Source organism: Tachysurus fulvidraco, chromosome 10, assembly GCF_022655615.1.
Source record: "Tachysurus fulvidraco isolate hzauxx_2018 chromosome 10, HZAU_PFXX_2.0, whole genome shotgun sequence".
In the NCBI taxonomy this organism is placed as follows: Eukaryota; Metazoa; Chordata; class Actinopteri; order Siluriformes; family Bagridae; genus Tachysurus; species Tachysurus fulvidraco.
In genome coordinates this window covers 12,727,233-12,749,292 of record NC_062527.1, presented here as the reverse complement: position 1 = coordinate 12,749,292, position 22,060 = coordinate 12,727,233, and the positions used below count along the sequence as shown (strand labels likewise).

Genomic DNA, 22,060 nt, shown 5'->3' with positions numbered 1-22,060 from the left:
CTGAGTGTCGATTTAACATTGTGCACTAGTCTGGATAGGTTTAATGAGATGAGAGAAGCACCATTTGCTAAGAGCAGCACTCACAGAGATGGAGACAGAGCTCCTGTCAGCTGTCACACTCCACTAAAGAGGTTTAGCAGCCCTTGCCTTCAACCCCAAACAGAAACCTAAAAATACACCAAAAATCCTTAACACTGATTTTTTCTCTACCTATACAGAACGATGACTCAAACCAAGTTAACTTTTTTTTAAAGTACCAAACTCAAAAAAGCCATTTTAAAATCTGAGTAGTATGTTTAGATCAAATCTCAAAAATGTGAAGAATCAATCAAATTAAAAAATTACTTTAAAGCAGCAGTATGTCACTTTTATAATCTGCAGTCTTTTCAACTCAAAATATAGTACAAGACTTTGTAAAACTTTACTTGTGTGCTCAGCCCTACCCCATGCAGATTAAACTTTTGGTTACAAGAGGCAAGTCTGTACACCTTCAAGCACTGCTTAAGGCTGAAGTGTCAATCTGAGCTGAAACAACTCGCACCAAAAACCAACCTAACAGCATTGCCTTTAAATTCATTTATAATCTTTGGCCTTTCCAGAGCAACTCAGCATTTTTCACTAATTACACAATGTGTAAGAATTAACGTCTTCCAACTATTAACCAAACATACAGACAAAACAAAAATCAGTGATTTTTAAATTTTAGGGTATTCCTCTTCTTATGCTTAAGGGTATTCCTCTTGCTAAAAACAAGCCCGATGTACTATATTCTTAAAGCATGCTGGACACTGCACTAAACTTGTAAAGGGAAGTTGCAGTAACGTTACACCACAGATCAAACACTAAAGTATTATAACGATATAAATGACAAATAACTGCACTACTGTATATCAGACATAAAATAAATCATTGTTTTCTTTGACTTATCCACTGGAAAACTGCTCAGTGAGGCAGTAATTTAGTGCATTAACACAGACTAAGAGAAATTAACAGCTACAGTATAAGAGTCAAGCACTGTGATATTTTAGTCTCATCCATGTGAACATCACTGTGAGTGTGAAATTATTTCCAGTGTCTTCTAGTGAAAGGTAAATGTTATGAAGATGCCTATAGAAAACAGATGAGGAAGAATTAAGCATCTCAGTGCTAGATGTGAATGTAGCAGATTAAAAACACTCGATTATTCACTTTGTGCATAAAATAAAATGGTACTCCAATTGGTGCTGACTTTATATGCGCTAAGTAAAAATGCACACAAAAAAAATAATCAAGAGAATGCTCAAACAAGGTCTAAATCCAATCAGTATTATAACATGAAGGGAAAATGAACAGTCATGAATGGCTTATCAGCTTCTGTTATGCAAGGACAAGACACGATGCAGTGTTACTCTGAGAAGAGAACAGACCTCTCTTCCTTGAGGAGGTCTGAAAACATCACGACTCCTTTAATCAAGTCAAGGTGAAGGGTTTGACATTGGAATGTTTTTATCTTCCAAGAAGCAATGCTGTAATCATTAAGACTGTGCTGTGCTCATCCCAGGACTCTTATTCACACACCAATCATTGTTTCAACATGCTAAGTACTTAACTTTAATGTTCTACAACAGTATAATCGCCCACAAAACCATGAGTTCCCTTTTATATATTGTTCCTCTCATAGTTTCTTCCACATATCAATCCTTTTATCAACAATCTTTCAAAGTATTTGAATACACTTCAATGCACTGATCTGTTGTTGAGAATTCGCACTGGGAAATTACTGGACTGAAGCTGTGAACAGAGTTTGATAACAAATATATTTTATTTTATTTTTATGCCAATGCTGACCAACATTTCACACATCCTGCACTTGATCACAGCCCAGAGACTTGTTAAATGATGTTTTGCATATCTTTGTAACAAAAGTGTGCAATAATTAATCTATCTGCAAATGTAGTATATAAGTCATATGATTTTTCTGATGCAAGTGCTGTATTTTGGATCAGATTTCTGTCTTTGGTGCACAACATTAACTTTTGGTGTCTAAAATAACATGCCTTACTGTAATCCTTATGTACTTCCCAATAATCCTTATGCTTTTTGCACAAAACTGCTGATTCCATGTACACTGGCAAATAACAAACGTGTTATATAGTACACAACACCTTTCCCTATTCTGCAGCATGCCTCAAAGCATTTAAGAGGACAGAAAGCTACTAATGGCTAAATGACCCCATAAACCCTTTCATTAAAGGGACAGTAGATGGAGATCAATTTTAGCAATAACTGCTCTCGATATAAATTTCCTTGTTGTCCCATAACGCAGCTAGATAGCCAACATAGTTGTGAAGCACTATGACAGGGATGATCTGTTGCACAGCTGCTTAATAAAGATGTATTGTTTGTATTCAAGTGTATGACTTATTACTGTTTATTGTATTACATCAAACAACTTTCTTCGCCTGATTCTGTGTATTATTTAATAGATAGAAGCCTTTATCTTGTCACATATACATTACAGCACAGCGAAATTCTTTCTTCGCATGTTGGGGTCAAAGCACAGGGTCAGGCGTAATACAGCACCACTGAAGGTTAAGGGCTTTGCTCAAGGACAACAGTGCCAGCTTGGCAGTGCTGGGGCTCGAACCCTGATCCTCCAACCAACAACCCAGCACCATAACTACCTTAGCCACCACTGGCCCATTGTTTAATGAAGCACAAAGCACATTGATGCAGTCATGGCTGTAATCATACAGAGTGACATGAAAAAAACTCAAGGATGCCCAAGTACCTGAATCGCATCAAGAATATAAAACCTTTACATCCTATCTACTAATCTCTGATGCTCAAGAAAGGGAAAAGAAAAAATAAGCAAATTAGTTTGACACTAAGTATGAGAAATGAAAATACAATGAAATCAACCTTCCACTGTCTCTAAAGATCCTGTTTATCACAAATTTAAAGTAGGACAATAAAATGACTCATTAGGTCATTAGGGCATGGTACAGACAGACAGTAACTAAAAAGGTAAAAAGCACACGATATATTTACATAGCTTTAACCTAATGTAGATGTGTTTACACGACACATGCAGGTGTTCGATACGTACTTCCTTCCACACCAAATGAAACTAAACTTAGGCGTAGTCTAACCACCAAAGGACCCTGTTGTAGATCCAGGCTGATAATATATCGTGTAATAATGAATAAAATATCGATCACGATTTGAGATAATTGACCATTGTGAATACACAACAGAGAGTCCTAAGCAGACTCGAGGCAGTGAGGACAGACAGCAACGTGGCTGCAGCAGCCTTACAACCAGATCATGACCTAATACTACAGACACCTCTAACGTTACAGCACTGAAAAACACTTAAGAACACCACAAGCTTAAGATTACGTTTCGAATTCAAATGTAAACAGCCACAATGTAAGATAACAGCTCGATGCTAAAAATAATGTCTATGAAAATGGCACAACTGTTGCCTAGAGTGCGTCTAAATCACAGTTTTAACCAGGTCTCAATGTTAACATGGTTACCTACTGGTTTTATAAATACGAAATGACTCCTGAAGATGAATCTTACCTGTACTTTATCGTCAATGTTGATGTTGTAACTTCGCCCCTAGTAACCGAAAACGGAGCTAGCAGGCTAGCGGACTAGCTAACATGATATCCGAAAGACTCCATCATCCCACATCACGTCGTCGAGAGCACACTTCACTTTATTTATCCTCTCTGACACACGTTAGCTTGATAACTAGCTCGTTATCTAGTTTTTTTTCTTTTCAGGACGGTTATGACGTCATTCGACCAGGATAAGAGACGTTACGTCAAACGTTAACGCTAAACAAACTAGCAAGCACAATGCTAGTCTTCACTAAACGGCGACGGTTTACATCCGTGATGTCCTCCAAAAAAGTGACCACCCAGTAGCACGACTGCCCGCCCTTGGCGACAGGATTTAAGCCGTATAAACACGACCCAAAGCGGGGTTAAGGTTTAAACCCGACCAAACAACGCGGTGCTTTCTGTGGAAAGAGATGCAGAAAGATATTATGGGGGCGTTGTGAAGTTAGGCAGCAACGTAGCGGTTCAGGAATAAAGCATCCAGCTGCCGCTGCACACAGCTGTTACACAGCGAACACAGGAAATGCCATTGGAGTCAGCAAAGCGCTACACTAATCACACGGCTTGCACATAAACTCGGACTGGAATCGAAACGGAACTGGATTACCTTCGGATCCTTAACGTCACGTTTCTATGCTATGTCTATGTTTACGTCACAACGCTGAAGAGTCAGAGCAAGGTGTGAAGAGTGTGAACGCAAAAAAATACGGATCTTAAACCATAAATCAGGATTATTTTACATTCTGAGTCACCTCTTGAATTTTTGTATTATATTAATCTTTATATTAACCTTTTGTTTTATGTTTATGTTCTGTAAAGCTGCTTTGAGACGATGTCGATTGTTAAAAGTGCTGTACAAATAAATTTTAATTGAATTGAACGTTCACATTAGGTGACATTATCTTATTTGTTCAATTCTGGGGTTTTTGCGTGTGTGTGTGTGTGTGTGTGTGTGTGTGTGTGTGTGTGTGTGTGTGTGTGTGTGTGTGTGTGTGTGTGTGTGTGTGTGTGTGTGTTTTGTTTTTTTTTGTTTTTTTGAGATTGGATCTTGACACACCTATGTCCCACACTGATTCTCAAGTTAATCATGAATTTGTGCATGTGTGCTGAAAGAAAAGCCACAGTGGGTCTTTTTTCAGTTTTGTTGGTGGAACTCATAATTTATTATTATCAAAGTTATTATATCAAGTCAGTGAGTTCTTAAATTAATTAGTTATTAATGTATGTTAACTCTTTTGAATCCAAACCCTAATTACTTCAAAACAAGTAGCACTATAAATAATGGCAACTTGGACCTAATAGATGTGTGGAAAATGTAATCTCTATATATGCTTCTATTTAAATATCTCCAAAAAATTAAAAAAAATTAAATAATGAGCCTAATGTCTGAATCGATTATAGATCTGTGATGAGGGTTTCTCTGTGTCTTAAAGCAGTCATTGGCTGGTAAAATTCTGAGGATCCATGATTTAGGCCATACACGCAGCTGAAAATGATGCCCTCTACATTTACAGTGTCAAACTACAAGCAGCCATTCTCATCAAGAATTTGTTTTCACAAAAGCTGGAAATTTGAGCATATACTGTACATCTGTGGGCAATACATAATACCAATAAGCATTAGCCCTGCAATAGGTGCATCTTATTTGACTTTTCCAAGATCACACGCTAATGTTTTTTTTAGTTTTGGTATTATTTAGCCTGCATATTTTGCCTTGTATAGCCAACATAGATGTACAGGCAGGAAATATAAAAGCATTAATTGCCAGAACAGCTTAAATATACCTTGGCATAGATTCTACAAATCTCTGCAACTATATTGGAGTGATGAATGCCTTAGTTCCAAAAAAAATGTTTTGATAATGACTGCCATCTGGACTGACATTTAGCTGGGTCTGACTCTGAAGGCCATAGCATATGATATACATCATCTTTATCCACCTTTATCAAGTGGTATTTCTGTAAAATACCCCCCAGCAAAACATAGCAACTGGAACCCTTTATTTAAGAGTCAATCATTTAGACCTTTAGAATTATTAGTGTATTTCACATGGACTTGCAAACTTGTCAGCTACATGGTGAAGGATGAGTCATCTGTGTTCTCGACTCATCTCTGTAAACTACTGCCTGTGGTTTTTACACCATTATTCTCAGTTCTTTTTTCATGCACTGCAGTCCTATTATAATAATCAATCTTGATGCAGTTGTTAACAGTATATTCCTGTTAACAGTCTGATCACAAACTGCACTGACTTCACAGTCACATCAAAACTGTTTTTTCCCCGTTTTTCCTTACATATCAAACAAACATCACAGTCACTGAATGTACATTTTTCAGCCAGAATTTTCAACCCTATATACTGACATATTTCCCATAGCTCTAAATTCAATTGTCACTTTATTCACTAACCCTATAGAAATAATAGCAAATTCAGCATTTTTGTGACTGACACTACACTTGCAGCATTTTAATAATTAACTCTCGTTCAAATATCCTTTTTTCTTGCCATCCCAAACTGAAAGAAACTCACTTGGCTAGCTCAGCATTTTTATACACACCACAACACATGGAAAGATGTTAACATTAATTTTTCTTCATTTATTTATTAGAGGCTTCCTTAAATTTGTCACCTGTATGTATGTGGTGCATGTAAAGGCTTATGGTTGTATTGACTCAAATTGTTATTAAGCCTTTAGATATGATAATAGTTTATAGATTTTGCTGATGAATAGGTCAGAGTTAGACCCATTATACACTCTGGCTCTATGATAAATCCAGCCACAGCATGTCTACTTGTTCACAATTATCTTTGACACATACTGCTTTATTAACCCAGTTTCCTTTCTTTTTTCCCTCTATTTAATGACTACATTTCTGCTATCTGAAATCGCCCAATATACGAGGCAGCAATTTAGCACTTTTGACTCACATGTCTAATATAACACAACTAGAGCAAGCTTAGTTCATACATGTAATGTACAGTTCAACAATCATGAACAGAAACGAGCCTTCATGTTAATTAATTGGCACAAAATAAATTAAAGGTTAAGTCTGTCATCTTAAATAAGCTTTCAAGACACAATCTGACATGTTTACCACATTTATTACCAAAATATGTTTGGCAGAAAAAAAACAAACAGAAAGTAGGATATGAATAAAGCAATTACAAGATTTCTATGTAAATAATAATAATAAAAAAAATCTCCATTGCAAAACTAAACATCTTTAATTTAACAATTTAAAAAATATACATCCGGCAGAATTTTACATTCAACTTGAACCAATAAATCTCTATAAATACATATATAAAATAATAAAATATTGCACAAGCCTGATTAAATCATATAACAGTAGAGAAATAATTCAGCCATCATAGACTCATTACTAGAGCCTAATAAATGAATTATATATTGTATATATATTGACAATTAAACAATGCAAATGCATTTCAGCGCTGAACAAAAATAAATTATACGAATGTACATAGCAGTACCATTGCATTACAAGTTTGATCCTACAGTAACAGAGAAAGATTCTGTGCTAATTCATTTTATATCACCGTTTTATATCCTCAATAAACTTGTGCTTCTCTTGTCAAACATTCTTAGAAAATGTGACAGCAAAATACATGTGTACAGATGCTCAGGTTTTTACTTCAAGAAAAAGAGCACCCCTGTTGTTTTTCAGCATGAAGGTCTCATGAAATTTAGTTTCTCGACCCATGTGATAGAAAATCATGAATGGTCTGTTCAATAAATTTACCTAGTATGTTGAATTAATTCTAAACATTTAGTGCATACCTGTCTGAGCAGTCTGAATCTGTGTTTTTTTATGTATTTTCATGTGCAACACATGATAGGATTATATTCATTCATTCATTTTCTACCACTTATCCAAACTACCTCGGGTCACGGGGAGTGTGTGCCTGATAGAACTATATGATTTATCTAGACTTCTACACCTGTTGACTAAAATTTAGACTTTTTTTAGTTTTAGACTAAATCATTCTGATTCCCACAGAAACCTATATATAGTTCTGAGAGTTGTAGAGCTGAGGTCTTGTGTGGATGTACTAACATTTTCTCGAACCTAGAAGTCAAGTTTTTTCCACACTGGATGAAAGACAACACTATTTGAAGGCATGATGACTTCACAACAAACACATTGCTTTTAACTTATAACTATTCAGTGCTTCCATCTTTTCCTTCACCAGGAATACTTCATATACACTCTATAAATGTGTTATCCCCTGATTATATGTAATGTATTATAGTCTTGATGAAGGTCTTAAATAAATTTACAAAATATTAGAAACCTTCAGTATGGTTTCAAATAAAGACCCCCATAGCCATAACGTCCCATGGAATGGTGACTACACTATGGCTATTTATCTCTAAAGCCCAGCATGTTCTGTAACAGAACATAACACATTCTGCAACTTTAAAGTGAGCAAAAGCCACAAAATTGTCACAGACAAATCCATTTAAGAACTGATGAAACCAAATGTCCAGTGTGAGTACAAATATGTGCCTAAAAATTGTACAGTGTGTAAAAGTTTGTAAGAAAAAAAAACAAATATCAAAAAGTACAAAGCTCACATTTCACATTACATTATTTTCATATATATCTTATGTATTTTTTAGATTTCATAATTTAAGAGGTACACTTTTATGAAGAATATTATCTCAGTAAAATTTTTGCTGTCTTGCAACCTAGGGTAAAGAATGAATAAGCATATTAACTTAAGTTAAAGCATACCTCATAAATAGATTTGTCAGTGAACAGCAATATTGTTGTGATATCCAGTTAAATAATAAAATGGCTCATGCTTATTTTACAAAATCCTACAAAATTTCCCTGTCGTCCTGATCCCAAGCTAAATGTCACCTGGAAGCCATTTCTTAAAGCCTTCATTCTTCATCGTTGCACATTCTGATAGATAGCAAATGCTGCTGTATTCTGGTAAATTAGGTCCACATTGGTTCCCATTCTGGATTTAATTATGTCCGAAGCACACTGATTCAAGAACACGTATTGATCCTGTGGATTGAAAACAACAAATCATAAAGCATAAATACTGTAAAGCTGACAAAATTCATTTGTCACAATTGATTATGGTTCTAAGCTCGATCTGGTTATAAGTATAAGTAAATAAATGTAGGTGAAGTCTTTTTTGTGTCATACCTCAGTCTGAACCATTAGTGGTCTGTGCATACGCATGTCATAGATAATTCCATAAATGTCAACCATGCTTTCCCTCTCAATTTGAAAGGTCAGGTGATCGACGGCAATAAAAGTCCCAGTCCTCCCCACACCAGCACTGCAATAAATGAATAATTTGAGTTTAGGCAGAGATTCATCTACAAAATGCAGTATCAACACCTAATTTATTTCAGATGAAATACCTAAATTTACTCTGTATTAGGTTTCATTATCTCATTAATGTTTGTGAAGTTAGTATAGAGCCTTCATTTTCTACACAAATCACTGAGATATCTCTTTTGGAAATGTATCTTATTAAAGACGTGATGAGTGTGAAGCGTACCTGCAGTGCACTACAGCTGGAGCGTTATGGGAGAAGTTGTCCATGTGCTCTCTGACCAGGTGTCGGAAGTTAATGAGCACCTCTGTGGTCTCTGGAACGCCGTGATCGGGCCAGGCCGTGAAATGGAATTGTCTAACTTGCCTTGTCTCTGCTGTTTTCACCTGAGGGAATAATCTAATTTACTTCTTAGATGTTGCTATTCTTAAAGATTAGCAAAGAGAATAAGACTGTGTGGAATAATTGGCAGGTGTTTCACATAAAGAACACATGATCAAAGAACATGGCTATTAGCTCACTCCATTCCTCTCCAATAAGTGGATTTTGAAAATATGCATAAAAAATTGTGCAGAAAAGTCAGTAATAAACAAACAAAAAAGAAAACAACAACACACAGACAAACAAACAAACAAAAAAGCTCTTAGCAATTGTTCATTTTCAATCATTTTTGTCTTTCATGTATTTTTAGTTTCTACAGAATAGTTGCTAGTTTTCTTGCTGATTATCAGTAGCATTAGAATTATAGTCTCCTTGTGACCATGACCCAACTTGTATAGATAGTTATTAATAGCACCAGGTGCTTCTACTTATCCTTTTAAAATCCCCTTAAATAGCTGATTGTCAGAGCTTCTAAAAGTGCTACTTGTAAACATTGTGTAGCAGACGTTTTAAGCAACATTTGCTGCCTCTTCACCAGATTTTACAGACTAAATGGTGCTTTATAACAGCATCTGTGTTCTGTTGTCAGTGTGATTCTGCCCTTGACCTGTTACTGCATAGATAGATTCACTGAATAACTGCAAAAAACAATGAGCTGTTCCTAATAAAATGGACAGTGATATTATGCAAAATGCCTAAAGCCCCACCCAAGGTTTTATTAATCTGTGAACACAAGGCCTTGTTTTTTATGGTACTGTATAGAAACACAGGCTCACATTTCCTGATTTTTATTTCTAAATTGTGTAAACTGACCAAACGATTTAGAAAAGAAACCCAATTCTAATATAGGAGAGTGATCTCACATTCTTGACGGTGAAGTCCCTTATAGTCCAGTCTTCCAATTCAATTTCTGATATTGTTGTCACGAGGATATTGTTGTACAGCTTGGCTTCTGGTGGCCAGTATTTCTCACATTTAACCTGTAAAAGAACAAAAATTGTAAACAAAACATTCAGTGTCCTATTCATCACAGTATTTAATACATATGCCCTGTTTCAACCTAACTTGCTGCTTTATAAGGACTAGAAGAGATCATAAGTCATTAAACAACTGGAGCTGAAAGCCTTGCGTAATTGTACAGTACCACCAATAATCAGTGAAGATCCATCATACCAAAACTGATAACGCCATCAAACCTTCAGTTTTTTGTTACGCACTGTGACAGCTGTTCTGCAGTTACTGTATTGCTAATCATATAACAAATGTCTTACTCACTCAAATCAGTGATATTACATCACACTGACTGTGTATCTTAGAAGTGAGCTGAAACAGTATTAACTAATATATCTTCAACACCAGGAGTATTCATTGTTGGATAAAAAAAACATAAGGCTCTTAAAATGAAGCACTAAACTCACACGCCCTTGCTCATAGCACTTGGTCAGCATGACTATGGTATGGCAATTCTTTTCCCAGATCATTCTCCAGAACTCATTCACAGTAGCTGGTAGTGGTCCCTGAGCTGCTATGTACTCCTTCTTACTGTTGTAACCCTAAAGAAACACATTTCATATAGAAATTGTATAACAACATGGGTGTTAAACAAAGCCCAGACAAACATTTTATATCTGTATTGACATCTTTAATTAATGCATGCTTTAGAAGAAAGAGTGCAATAAATTAAAATGCAAATTCATGAATGTTTTGTTAAGCATATAAAAAACATACAATCTAAAATATTGGCTCCATGTTCATTGTTAATTCCCTTTATAATCACTGAAAGACACATTTATTAACTTGCATAGCCACATTTCCCTAAACACAATGTGAACATCAACTCACTGAAATATAGTTTGCGTTGATGTAGTCATCGCAGGGGTTGCCATGTACTGACAATTTTACTCTTGAAGAATCATCTAAAAAAATTATTACAGTACATTCAAATGTTTTAACATATTTCCAGTTTGTAACTTCACCCACATGTGCTGCCAGAACTAACAGTAATAAAAGTAATAATTAACAGGGTACTAAGAGTCTATACTTACAAGGTAGTACATTATTGTAGCGATTCTTCCCCTTGTTCTCCATGGCAAGGGCACTATTCTTGGTCTGAGCTGTTCCAACAACCTTAAGGTCCTACAAAAGAAAATAATGCATTTTTTTCCAACAAAGGCACATATTCTATATAAAAATTCTTTCTGAAATATTACCAATTTTGACTTTACAAAAAAAAGTCCATTTATATTGTTTAGAGCAATTTCGCACCTCATATTGTTCAGCAAAGCCACAGTTGGAATCTAACTGCTGCTTTTTAAAATATGCCTCAAAATCCTCCACCCTCACAGGAATGCTTCTGCAAATTACAAAAAAGTGGAAACAATTATGCCAATGACACTTGATGGACATCAATAGATTAATTAATTCTGTAGACAAACATTTTTAAAGGAGTATTACTTACATTTTAGATCTGTGTGAAAAAAGAGAAATAATGTTAGATTTTTGATAGAATTCCTTGCTGTTACAATAAATGTTACAAAAACAAATATCAGAACATAGTAACAAAAAATCACCTTAAGTTGTTGACCGGAATATCTGTATACTCCTTTGTAATTCGTCTAAGAAAAAAGAAGACAGTGAAGCTAATCAAAAGAAACAGTGCAAGACAGACTATTGCTGTTGGGTTCAGTTGGAGAGGTACAACATCCTGGCTGTCTCACAGACACAATAGCAATAATTGTTGTTACGTTTTACATTTTTTTCACACAAAACCATAAAGAAATACAAGGCACAATGGCTTCCCAAAGGATGATTTTGCTGCACTGAAAACAAAAAGGTGTTGCTAATGTTGAATCGCTGTTTGTAAGTAAGAGCACCTTAAATTACATTTTACAGTTAGCTTAATACTAAGACATCCTAAAATTACCTCATGCCCCTTTTCTCAAATGTTGAAATCTAAACATTATCTGGTTTTACCTCATATGAGTTGCTCACCTTTTTTGTATGATGAGGAAAATGACAGCGAAGATCAAGAGAACAACCATGGGCAAAAGCACCCCCAAAATAATTGCAACAGTTTTTGCTGTAGGGAGTTAAAATTGAAGATGAGGGATTACTCAAAATACAGAGAAGTCACGGGGCACAAAAATATGTGATTGCAATGGAACAGGGTTAATAATTATCCTGGGCTCAAAAGTAAGCTGTTATGATCACACAGTGTTTATCAAAACCATTGACTTGTTTACCAGCAGAGGGCTCATAGACAGCAGCTAAACATGGAGTTATTATACTCTACACAAAAAACCCCAACAGCAAAATGACTAATCTTACTACCATCTTGATGTGATAAGAATGTAATTATCACTGAATGACATCTTGTTTTTATTCCTTGCAGATTAGCAAGACTGGAATCTCATACGTCTCCAAACTCTTCATGTTTATTAGAATATTAATTCATGTTCCTTGTACTTTAATACATCTTTGCACATTTTTGCTTTGTGCACTGCATTGATACAATTATCATATATAAATATATCAAGAAAGGTACACACAATAATATTCATTCTGCCATTAAATGATTATCTTTAAGATATGAAACTTCTGTTTCATAAATCTGCAAAATATAAGATGTTTAAGATAATATAAGAAACAAAAAGTTGATTTACATGAGGGGTCGACTGGTTTAGCAGTATAATTGGAAAAAGGTGTTATAGAGAAGATTGATTTCTGGATGTCCACAAGTCTGTTATTGATTTCCAGGTAGGTGAAGAAAACCAAAGCTACCCTGCAGAGAGACAATAGAATTAGCTGTAAATAATGTTTTTATCTATTACTTCAAATTTTTTCATTTTTTTATTAAACTTAATAAACTTTTCATAGTTTTCTCAAGCCTTACCTGTATTCCTGATTATCCAGAGGTCCGTTTTGATATTCTGTATTATTGAGCATATCTGAGTTATTTCCAATGACAACCATAATCATGTTGCTTCTGGTATTTTTATTTAATTTTAAAACTGTGAGATAAGCCTTGGTCTTCCCTTCTTGCCAGTTACTATAGGTCATTAGTAGGGAACTCCTGGAGATGTTAACTGAAATCATATTCAAGAGATTCTTGTTGTAACAAATAGCAAGGTTGCATCCTCCTAAGCTCATTAAAAATCCTCAAAGCTGATTAAAAAATGGAAAAAAATCCTACTTTGAGGGTCAGTTGACAGCAGAACACCGTAGACTTCAATTGGTCCATTAGTATCATTCAGAAGGCTGGCACTGAATTGCAGATTTAATAAACTGTGGTTTATTCGAGTGATTTCTATTGGTACGTCTTCTGACTTACTGGGAACTGGAGGCTCTTTAAAGATAGAGTTCAAAAGTGCACTTAATTATTTTCTATCATGCGTCAAGAGAAAAGTCTATGCAATTTATCAGTCATGTTAGATATACAGGGCTATTAATGTGAGCTCTTGACTATAAGCTTTAGACAACACAATAGTGGACATGAAAATAGTTAAAGTACATGCCTGTAATTCCTGTTCTGCAGTTAATGACCCTTGTGCCATTCTCACCACATCCAATGGTTGAAATAGTCAAATTGTAAGTGGTGAAGTATTTGAGGTTTTTAGAGTAATTGTGGTTACAGACATTAGTGCAAGGTGGAATGAAGTCACTGGTTGTTGGACTGAGACCAATGTTGAATCCTTCATAATTGCCTAGAGGATTCCACCATGTTAAGTTCAGCAACGCTGTTGCACTGCGATTTGTTCCTTCACAGATTATTTCAGAGACAGGACTTGCACCTTGAGGAATCAGATATTTACTAGGTTAGAAAAATTTAACAAGAATACAAATATTTCAATTGCAATATTGTTAATCAGACCGAACACTTCACAAAACATTGATAATGATACTCAAAATGAGAAGGTGATTAAAAACACTTTCTTTGAGGGTACATACACACAGGGGTTTACAGAAATCACCAGGTGCTTGGGGAAAAATGTTTTATTACAATAACCTGTAATAAGGTTACAACATGCATGCTCAAAAGTGTCTAAACACCCTCACATTTACTCTCACATTTACTCGTCTGAAACTTACCTGTGCAAGTGGAAATATTAACCAGGGATCCTTCTGTTTTATTATCAGCAGCAACAGCTGATACTGCAAATGTGTAATTTGTTCCAGGTTCTAGATTAGTGATGTTAAATGCAGTTGCAGAAGTTATTTTGTTTATCCACTGCACTCTAAAAAAAGACCACTGTCCTGAAGGTGCATCCCATTTAAGAGCCATGGATTCTGTTGTCACTTCAGAGAATATCAGATTTCTTATAGTGTCTGGCTCTGTGGGAAGAGTTGTGTGTTAAAGAAGACAAAAAAGATATAAAAATAAGAATAAACTGGATGTTACATGTCAAAAAAAAAGAACAAGCAAAGCTTACATGACAAATATTTTGTTTAATAGTTCATTAAATGTGATGTTATATACCTCAGTAGCTGAGATTAAAAAATAGGTTAGTCTGGGATTTTATAGCAAGTCTCACTGGTATAGTCTGAATTTTAAAGTAATTACTCCTGTGTTATATTTACAATTTGTGTGATTTCAGAAGCTATAAAATGACCAACATGACCCTGCTTACTGTCTGCCTGCTCCACCCAGCCCTCATCCACGCATCAAAACACAGTACACATGTTCAAATACAGAAAGCTGCTAAAAGTAAGAGTAATTTAAAATAGTGAATTATTATGAATCCTGATTGACTAATTATTAGGTTAAATGTTGAATACTGTTACAGATCATTTTTAATTTTGTCATGTTTATTTCTACTAACAGTTTTTGTGAATTCATACGAAAGATGAATATGCAGGCTTTACCCCCCGACTCCACAAAGCTAAAGCTTGATATCCAGCAAATTGTTCAGTTTGAGTTTTTATTAGTACCCTTGCTTCAGGAGAATCTGTGGCTACTCACATCCACTTTATTAGAAATACCCATACACCTGCTCATTTATGCAATTTCTTTATCAGGCCATCAAGTTGCAGGACAATGCAATTAAAAATGCAAAATCACACAGAAAAAGCTTCAGATAAGTTCCCATCAAAAGGTGTGCTGGTGGCCACGGGTTTGTAACCCACAACGTTACAAATAGAAAAAAAAATTAATATGAAGGTAAGGTTACAGTACATTAAATGCTGTGCCAATAAATGGCAGGTTCTGTGAAGTCAAGACAATTCGAATAAACAATGCTAAGAAGTTCTTTTTTTCATCAAATGAGTATAAATAATACATTTCTATAACATATTTGTATAGACTGAAAGACCAACTGCTTCTCCTTCTGTTATATTATCTGCAGCAACAGCAGATATCAGGAAGGTGTAACTGACTCCAGGACTGAGCTCAGTAATGTTAAAGAAAGTGTTTCTGGATGTTGTATTCATTGTTATGTTGTCATTACACCACTTTACTATAAAGAAAAATCTTTCTCCTATTGGTTGAGTCCAGTGCAGAAACAATGAGCTTGTTGTAATGTTAGTCACTATGAGGTTTTTTGGAACATCAGGTTCTGTGAGTACAGGTTAGAAGCCATCATGTTAGTACTGTAAGTGACAAAAATCAATACAGCTAATAACAAATTTCATGCCTTCAATCGACTTCATTAACTACTTAATCCTGGACATGGTCACAGTGGATCTGAAGGCTATGTAGGGAAAAAACAGGATGTGGATGGGAATAAACTCTTGTTGCGATGCTACTCATCTCTAAAGCACCATGTACACAGAAACATTAAAAGACAGAGGCAATTTAGATTTGCCAGTCAATCCACTGGCATGAATTTGGGAGGTGAGTATAAACAAATAAACCTAGAAAATGGCCCCATAAATGCATTAGGAAACATGTTGAGAAACTCCACAAAGACAGGAACCTGAATACAGTATGGAACTGTAGATACCATGCAATGTAACCTGCAGCACCACCATTCTGCCTTCAAACCAAATTATTTATGATATTCAGGCAATATTTCTAACTCAGGTCTTACTTGTGTAGGCAGAAACACAGCTGTAATTTCCTTCTGTTCTATTATCTGCAGCAACTGCAAACACTTTGAATGTGTACTGTACTCCAGGACTGAGCTCAGTAATGTTAAAGAAAGTGTTTCTGGTTGTTGAATTCATTGTTATGTTGTCATTACTCCACTGTACTTTAAAGAAAAATCTTTCTCCTATTGGTCGGGTCCAGATCAGGAACAATGAGCTTGTTGTAATGTTAGTCACTGTGAGGTTTTTTGGAACATCAGGTTCTGTGAGTACAGGTTAGAAGCCTTCATGTTAGTACTGTAAGTGACAAAAATCAAAACAGCTAATAACAAATTTCATGCCTTCAATTGACTTCATTAACTATTTAGTCCTGGACATGGTCACAGTGGATCTGAAGACTATGCAGGGGAAAAAAACGGGATGAAGATGGGAATAAACTCTTGTTGCAATGCTACTCAACTTTAAGGCACCATGTACACAGACACATTAAAAGACAGAGGCAACTTAGATTTGCCAGTCAATCCACTGGCATGAATTTAGGAGGTGAGTATAAACAAATAAACCTAGACAAAAAACCCTACAATACATTAAAAAACATGCTGAGAAACTCCACAAAGACAGGAACCCGAATACAGCATGAAACTGTGGATACCATGCAATGCAACCTGCAGCACCACCATGCTGCCTTCAAACCAAATTATTTATGATCTTAAGGCAATATTTCTAACTCATGTCTTACTTGTGTAGGCAGAAACACAGCTGTAATTTCCTTCTGTTCTATTATCTGCAGCAACTGCAAACACTTTGAATGTGTACTGTACTCCAGGAGTCAGATTATTTATGTTAATCATGGTGATTTCAGTAGTCTCACTGACTGTCGTATTGAAATTCTCATATTTGATTACATAATGAGAAATTTTCCCCATTGCTTCAGTCCACTGCAGTGATATAGAGGTGGTTGTAACATTAACTGCTGTGAGGTTGCTAACAGTGCCAGGCTCTGTGAAGGCAAAAAGTCCATTAAAACATATAGCTTTAGATTAAAAATGTATTTCCTCATTAAAGGAGAACATAATTCTCTATAACATACTTGTATAGACTGAAAGACCAACTGCTTCTCCTTCTGTTATATTATCTGCAGCAACAGCAGATATCAGGAAGGTGTAACTGACTCCAGGACTGAGATCAGTAATGTTAAAGAAAGTGTTTCTGGTTGTTGAATTCATTGTTATGTTGTCATTACTCCACTGTACTTTAAAGAAAAATCTTTCTCCTATTGGTTGAGTCCAGATCAGAAACAATGAGCTTGTTGTAATTTTAGTCACTGTGAGGTTTTTTGGAACATCAGGATCTGTGAGTACAGGTTAGAAGCCTTCATGTTAGTACTGTAAGTGACAAAAATCAAAACAGCTAATAACAAATTTCATGCCTTCAATTGACTTCATTAACTACTTAATCCTGGACATGGTCACAGTGGATCTGAAGGCTATGCAGGGGAAAAAACGGGATGAAGATGGGAATAAACTCTTGTTGCAATGCTACTCAACTTTAAGGCACCATGTACACAGACACATTAAAAGACAGAGGCAACTTAGATTTGCCAGTCAATCCACTGGCATGAATTTAGGAGGTAAGTATAAACAAATAAACCTAGACAATAACCCCCTACAATACATTAAAAAACGTTGAGAAACTCCACAAAGACAGGAACCCGAATACAGCATGAAACTGTGGATAACATGCAATGCAACTTGCAGCACCACCATGCTGCCTTCAAACCAAATTATTTATGATATTCAGGCAATATTTCTAACTCATGTCTTACTTGTGTAGACAGAAACACAGCTGTAATTTCCTTCTGTTGTTTTATCAGCAGCAACTGCAAACACTTTAAATGTGTACTGTACTCCAGGAGTCAGATTATTTATGGTAATGCTGGTGATTTCAATAGTCACATTGACTGTCGTATTTAAATTCTCATATTTGATTACATAATGGGAAATTTTTCCCATTGCTTCAGTCCACTGCAGTGATATAGAGGTGGTTGTAACATTAACTGCTGTGAGGTTGCTAACAGTGCCAGGCTCTGTGAAGGCAAAAAGTCCATTAAAACATACAGCTTTAGTTTAAAAATGTATTTCCTCATTAGAGGAGAAAACAATTCTCTATAACATACTTGTATAGACTGAAAGACCAACTGCTTCTCCTTCTGTTATATTATCTGCAGCAACAGCAGATATCAGGAAGGTGTATCTGACTCCAGGACTGAGATCAGTAATGTTAAAGAAAGTGTTTCTGGTTGTTGAATTCATTGTTATGTTGTCATTACTCCACTGTACTTTAAAGAAAAATCTTTCTCCTATTGGTTGAGTCCAGATCAGAAACAATGAGCTTGTTGTAATGTCAGTCACTGTGAGGTTTTTTGGAACATCAGGTTCTGTGAGTACAGGTTAGAAGCCATCATGTTAGGAAGTGACAAAAATTAAAATGAAACAGACATCTAGTAACAAATTTCATGACTTCAATCGACCTCAATAACCACTGAATTATGGAAAGGGGTAAACTGGATCTGACGCCAATGCAAGAAAAAAACGAGTAGAAAATAGAAATAAACTTTCTGTGGGATGCTACTCAACTCTAGGGCACCATGTACACAACCATTCACCAACAGAGGCAATTTACATTAGCTACTCAATCCCATGCATCAATATAGGAGATGACTATGAACAGATGAACCTAGAAAATAGCCACATAATTACACTAGGAAAAATTTTGAGAAACTCCACAAGACAGGAACCTGAATACAGCATGGAACTGTGGATAGCATGCAATGCAACATGTAGCACCACCATGCTGCCTTCAAACCAAATTCTTTATGATATTTAGCCAATGTTTCTAACTCAGGTCTTACTTGTGTAGGCAGAAACGCAGCTGTAATTTCCTTCCGTTTTATTATCTGCAGCAACTGCAAACACTTTGAATGTGTACTGTACTCCAGGTCTGATATCAGTAATGTTAAAGAAAGTGTTTCTGGTTGTTGTATTCATTGTTATGTTGTCATTACTCCACTGTACTTTAAAGAAAAATCTTTCTCCTATTGGTCGAGTCCAGATCAGGAACAATGAGCTTGTTGTAATGTTAGTCACTGTGAGGTTTTTTGGAACATCAGGTTCTGTGAGTACAGGTTAGAAGCCATCATGTTAGTAAGTGACAAAAATCAATACAGCTAATAACAAATTTCATGCCTTCAATCGACTTCATTAACTACTTAATCCAGGACATGGTCACAGTGGTTCTGAAGGCTATGCAGGGAAAAACAGGATGAAGATGGGAATAAACTCTTGTTGCGATGCTACTCAACTCTAAAGCACCATGTACACAGACACATTAAAAGACACAGGCAATGTATATTTGCCAGTCAATCCACTGGCATGAATTTGGGAGGTGAGTATAAACAAATAAACCTAGACAAAAAACCCTACAATACATTAAAAAACATGCTGAGAAACTCCACAAAGACAGGAACCCGAATACATCATAGAACTGTGGATACCATGCAATGCAACCTGCAGCACCACCATGCTGCCTTCAAACCAAATTATTTATGATATTTAGGCAATATTTCTAACTCATGTCTTACTTGTGTAGGCAGAAACACAGCTGTAATTTCCTTCTGTTCTATTATCTGCAGCAACTGCAAACACTTTGAATGTGTACTGTACTCCAGGAGTCAGATTATTTATGGTAATTCTGGTAATTTCAGTAGTCTCATTGACTGTCGTATTGAAATTCTCATATTTGATTACATAATGGGAAATTTTCCCCATTGCTTTAGTCCACTGCAGTGATATAGAGGTGGTTGTAACATTAACTGCTATGAGGTTGCTAACAGTGTCAGGCTCTGTGAAGGCAAAAAGTCCATTAAAACATATAGCTTTAGATTAAAAATGTATTTCCTCATTAGAGGAGAACACAATTCTCAATAACATACTTGTATAGACTGAAAGACCAACTGCTTCTCCTTCTGTTATATTATCTGCAGCAACAGCAGATATCAGGAAGGTGTAACTGACTCCAGGACTGAGATCAGTAATGTTAAAGAAAGTGTTTCTGGTTGTTGAATTCATTGTTATGTTGTCATTACTCCACTGTACTTTAAAGAAAAATCTTTCTCCTATTGGTTGAGTCCAGATCAGAAACAATGAGCTTGTTGTAATGTCAGTCACTGTGAGGTTTGTTGGAACATCAGGTTCTGTGAGTACAGGTTAGAAGCCATCATGTTAGGAAGTGACAAAAATTAAAATGAAACAGACATCTAGTAACAAATTTCATGACTTCAATCGACCTCAATAACCACTGAATTATGGACAGGGGTAAATTGGATCTGACGCCAATGCAAGAAAAAAACGAGTAGAAAATAGAAATAAACTTTCTGTGGGATGCTACTCAACTCTAGGGCACCATGTACACAACCATTCACCAACAGAGGCAATTTACATTAGCTACTCAATCCCCTGCATCAATATAGGAGATGACTATGAACAGATGAACCTAGAAAATAGCCACATAATCACACTAGGAAAAATTTTGAGAAAATCCACAAGACAGGAACCTGAATACAGCATGGAACTGTGGATAGCATGCAATGCAACATGTAGCACCTCCATGCTGCCTTCAAACCAAATTATTTATTATATTTAGCCAATGTTTCTAACTCAGGTCTTACTTGTGTAGGCAGAAACGCAGCTGTAATTTCCTTCCGTTTTATTATCTGCAGCAACTGCAAACACTTTGAATGTGTACTGTACTCCAGGTCTGAGATCAGTAATGTTAAAGAAAGTGTTTCTGGTTGTTGAATTCATTGTTATGTTGTCATTACTCCACTGTACTTTAAAGAAAAATCTTTCTCCTATTGGTCGAGTCCAGATCAGAAACAATGAGCTTGTTGTAATGTTAGTCACTGTGAGGTTTTTTGGAACATCAGGTTCTGTGAGTACAGGTTAGAAGCCATCATGTTAGTAAGTGACAAAAATCAATACAGCTAATAACAAATTTCATGCCTTCAATCGACTTCATTAACTACTTAATCCAGGACATGGTCACAGTGGTTCTGAAGGCTATGCAGGGAAAAACAGGATGAAGATGGGAATAAACTCTTGTTGCGATGCTACTCAACTCTAAAGCACCATGTACACAGACACATTAAAAGACACAGGCAATGTATATTTGCCAGTCAATCCACTGGCATGAATTTGGGAGGTGAGTATAAACAAATAAACCTAGACAAAAAACCCTACAATACATTAAAAAACATGCTGAGAAACTCCACAAAGACAGGAACCCGAATACATCATAGAACTGTGGATACCATGCAATGCAACCTGCAGCACCACCATGCTGCCTTCAAACCAAATTATTTATGATATTTAGGCAATATTTCTAACTCATGTCTTACTTGTGTAGGCAGAAACACAGCTGTAATTTCCTTCTGTTGTTTTATCAGCAGCAACTGCAAACACTTTGAATGTGTACTGTACTCCAGGAGTCAGATAATTTATGTTAATGCTGGTGATCTCAGTAGTCTCACTGACTGTCGTATTGAAATTCTCATATTTGATTACATAATGGGAAATTTTCCCCATTGCTTTAGTCCACTGCAGTGATATAGAGGTGGTTGTAACATTAACTGCTATGAGGTTGCTAACAGTGTCAGGCTCTGTGAAGG

The 22,060-nt window shown here is 35.9% G+C and overlaps 2 protein-coding genes across 2 annotated transcripts in view; both read right to left on the bottom strand.

Annotated features, from left to right (window-relative positions):
- osbpl5 (oxysterol binding protein-like 5) overlaps positions 1-4,216 on the bottom strand; it is a 31,538-nt gene extending 27,322 nt beyond the window's left edge. The window contains exon 1 of the mRNA XM_027173261.2: positions 3,568-4,216. The gene's annotated coding sequence lies outside the window, so the exon portion shown is untranslated. The remainder of the gene's footprint in view (positions 1-3,567) is intronic.
- Positions 4,217-6,695: 2,479 nt separating this feature from the next.
- The window catches only part of ptprjb.2 (protein tyrosine phosphatase receptor type Jb, tandem duplicate 2), a 141,384-nt gene continuing 126,019 nt past the window's right edge, over positions 6,696-22,060 (bottom strand). Inside the window, exons 50-76 of the mRNA XM_047819824.1 lie at positions 21,791-22,051; positions 21,062-21,322; positions 20,327-20,587; positions 19,976-20,236; positions 19,247-19,507; positions 18,512-18,772; positions 18,161-18,421; positions 17,426-17,686; positions 17,075-17,335; positions 16,338-16,598; positions 15,603-15,863; positions 14,401-14,643; positions 13,827-14,102; positions 13,505-13,657; positions 13,205-13,397; positions 12,975-13,093; positions 12,304-12,391; positions 11,883-11,927; positions 11,771-11,779; positions 11,578-11,665; positions 11,358-11,448; positions 11,155-11,228; positions 10,731-10,865; positions 10,176-10,292; positions 9,157-9,317; positions 8,796-8,931; positions 6,696-8,651 (exon numbers count right to left, since the gene is read on the bottom strand). Coding sequence (XP_047675780.1) covers positions 8,529-8,651; positions 8,796-8,931; positions 9,157-9,317; positions 10,176-10,292; positions 10,731-10,865; positions 11,155-11,228; positions 11,358-11,448; positions 11,578-11,665; positions 11,771-11,779; positions 11,883-11,927; positions 12,304-12,391; positions 12,975-13,093; positions 13,205-13,397; positions 13,505-13,657; positions 13,827-14,102; positions 14,401-14,643; positions 15,603-15,863; positions 16,338-16,598; positions 17,075-17,335; positions 17,426-17,686; positions 18,161-18,421; positions 18,512-18,772; positions 19,247-19,507; positions 19,976-20,236; positions 20,327-20,587; positions 21,062-21,322; positions 21,791-22,051 — 4,922 coding nt within the window. The 3' untranslated portion in view covers positions 6,696-8,528. The remainder of the gene's footprint in view (positions 8,652-8,795; positions 8,932-9,156; positions 9,318-10,175; positions 10,293-10,730; positions 10,866-11,154; positions 11,229-11,357; positions 11,449-11,577; positions 11,666-11,770; positions 11,780-11,882; positions 11,928-12,303; positions 12,392-12,974; positions 13,094-13,204; positions 13,398-13,504; positions 13,658-13,826; positions 14,103-14,400; positions 14,644-15,602; positions 15,864-16,337; positions 16,599-17,074; positions 17,336-17,425; positions 17,687-18,160; positions 18,422-18,511; positions 18,773-19,246; positions 19,508-19,975; positions 20,237-20,326; positions 20,588-21,061; positions 21,323-21,790; positions 22,052-22,060) is intronic.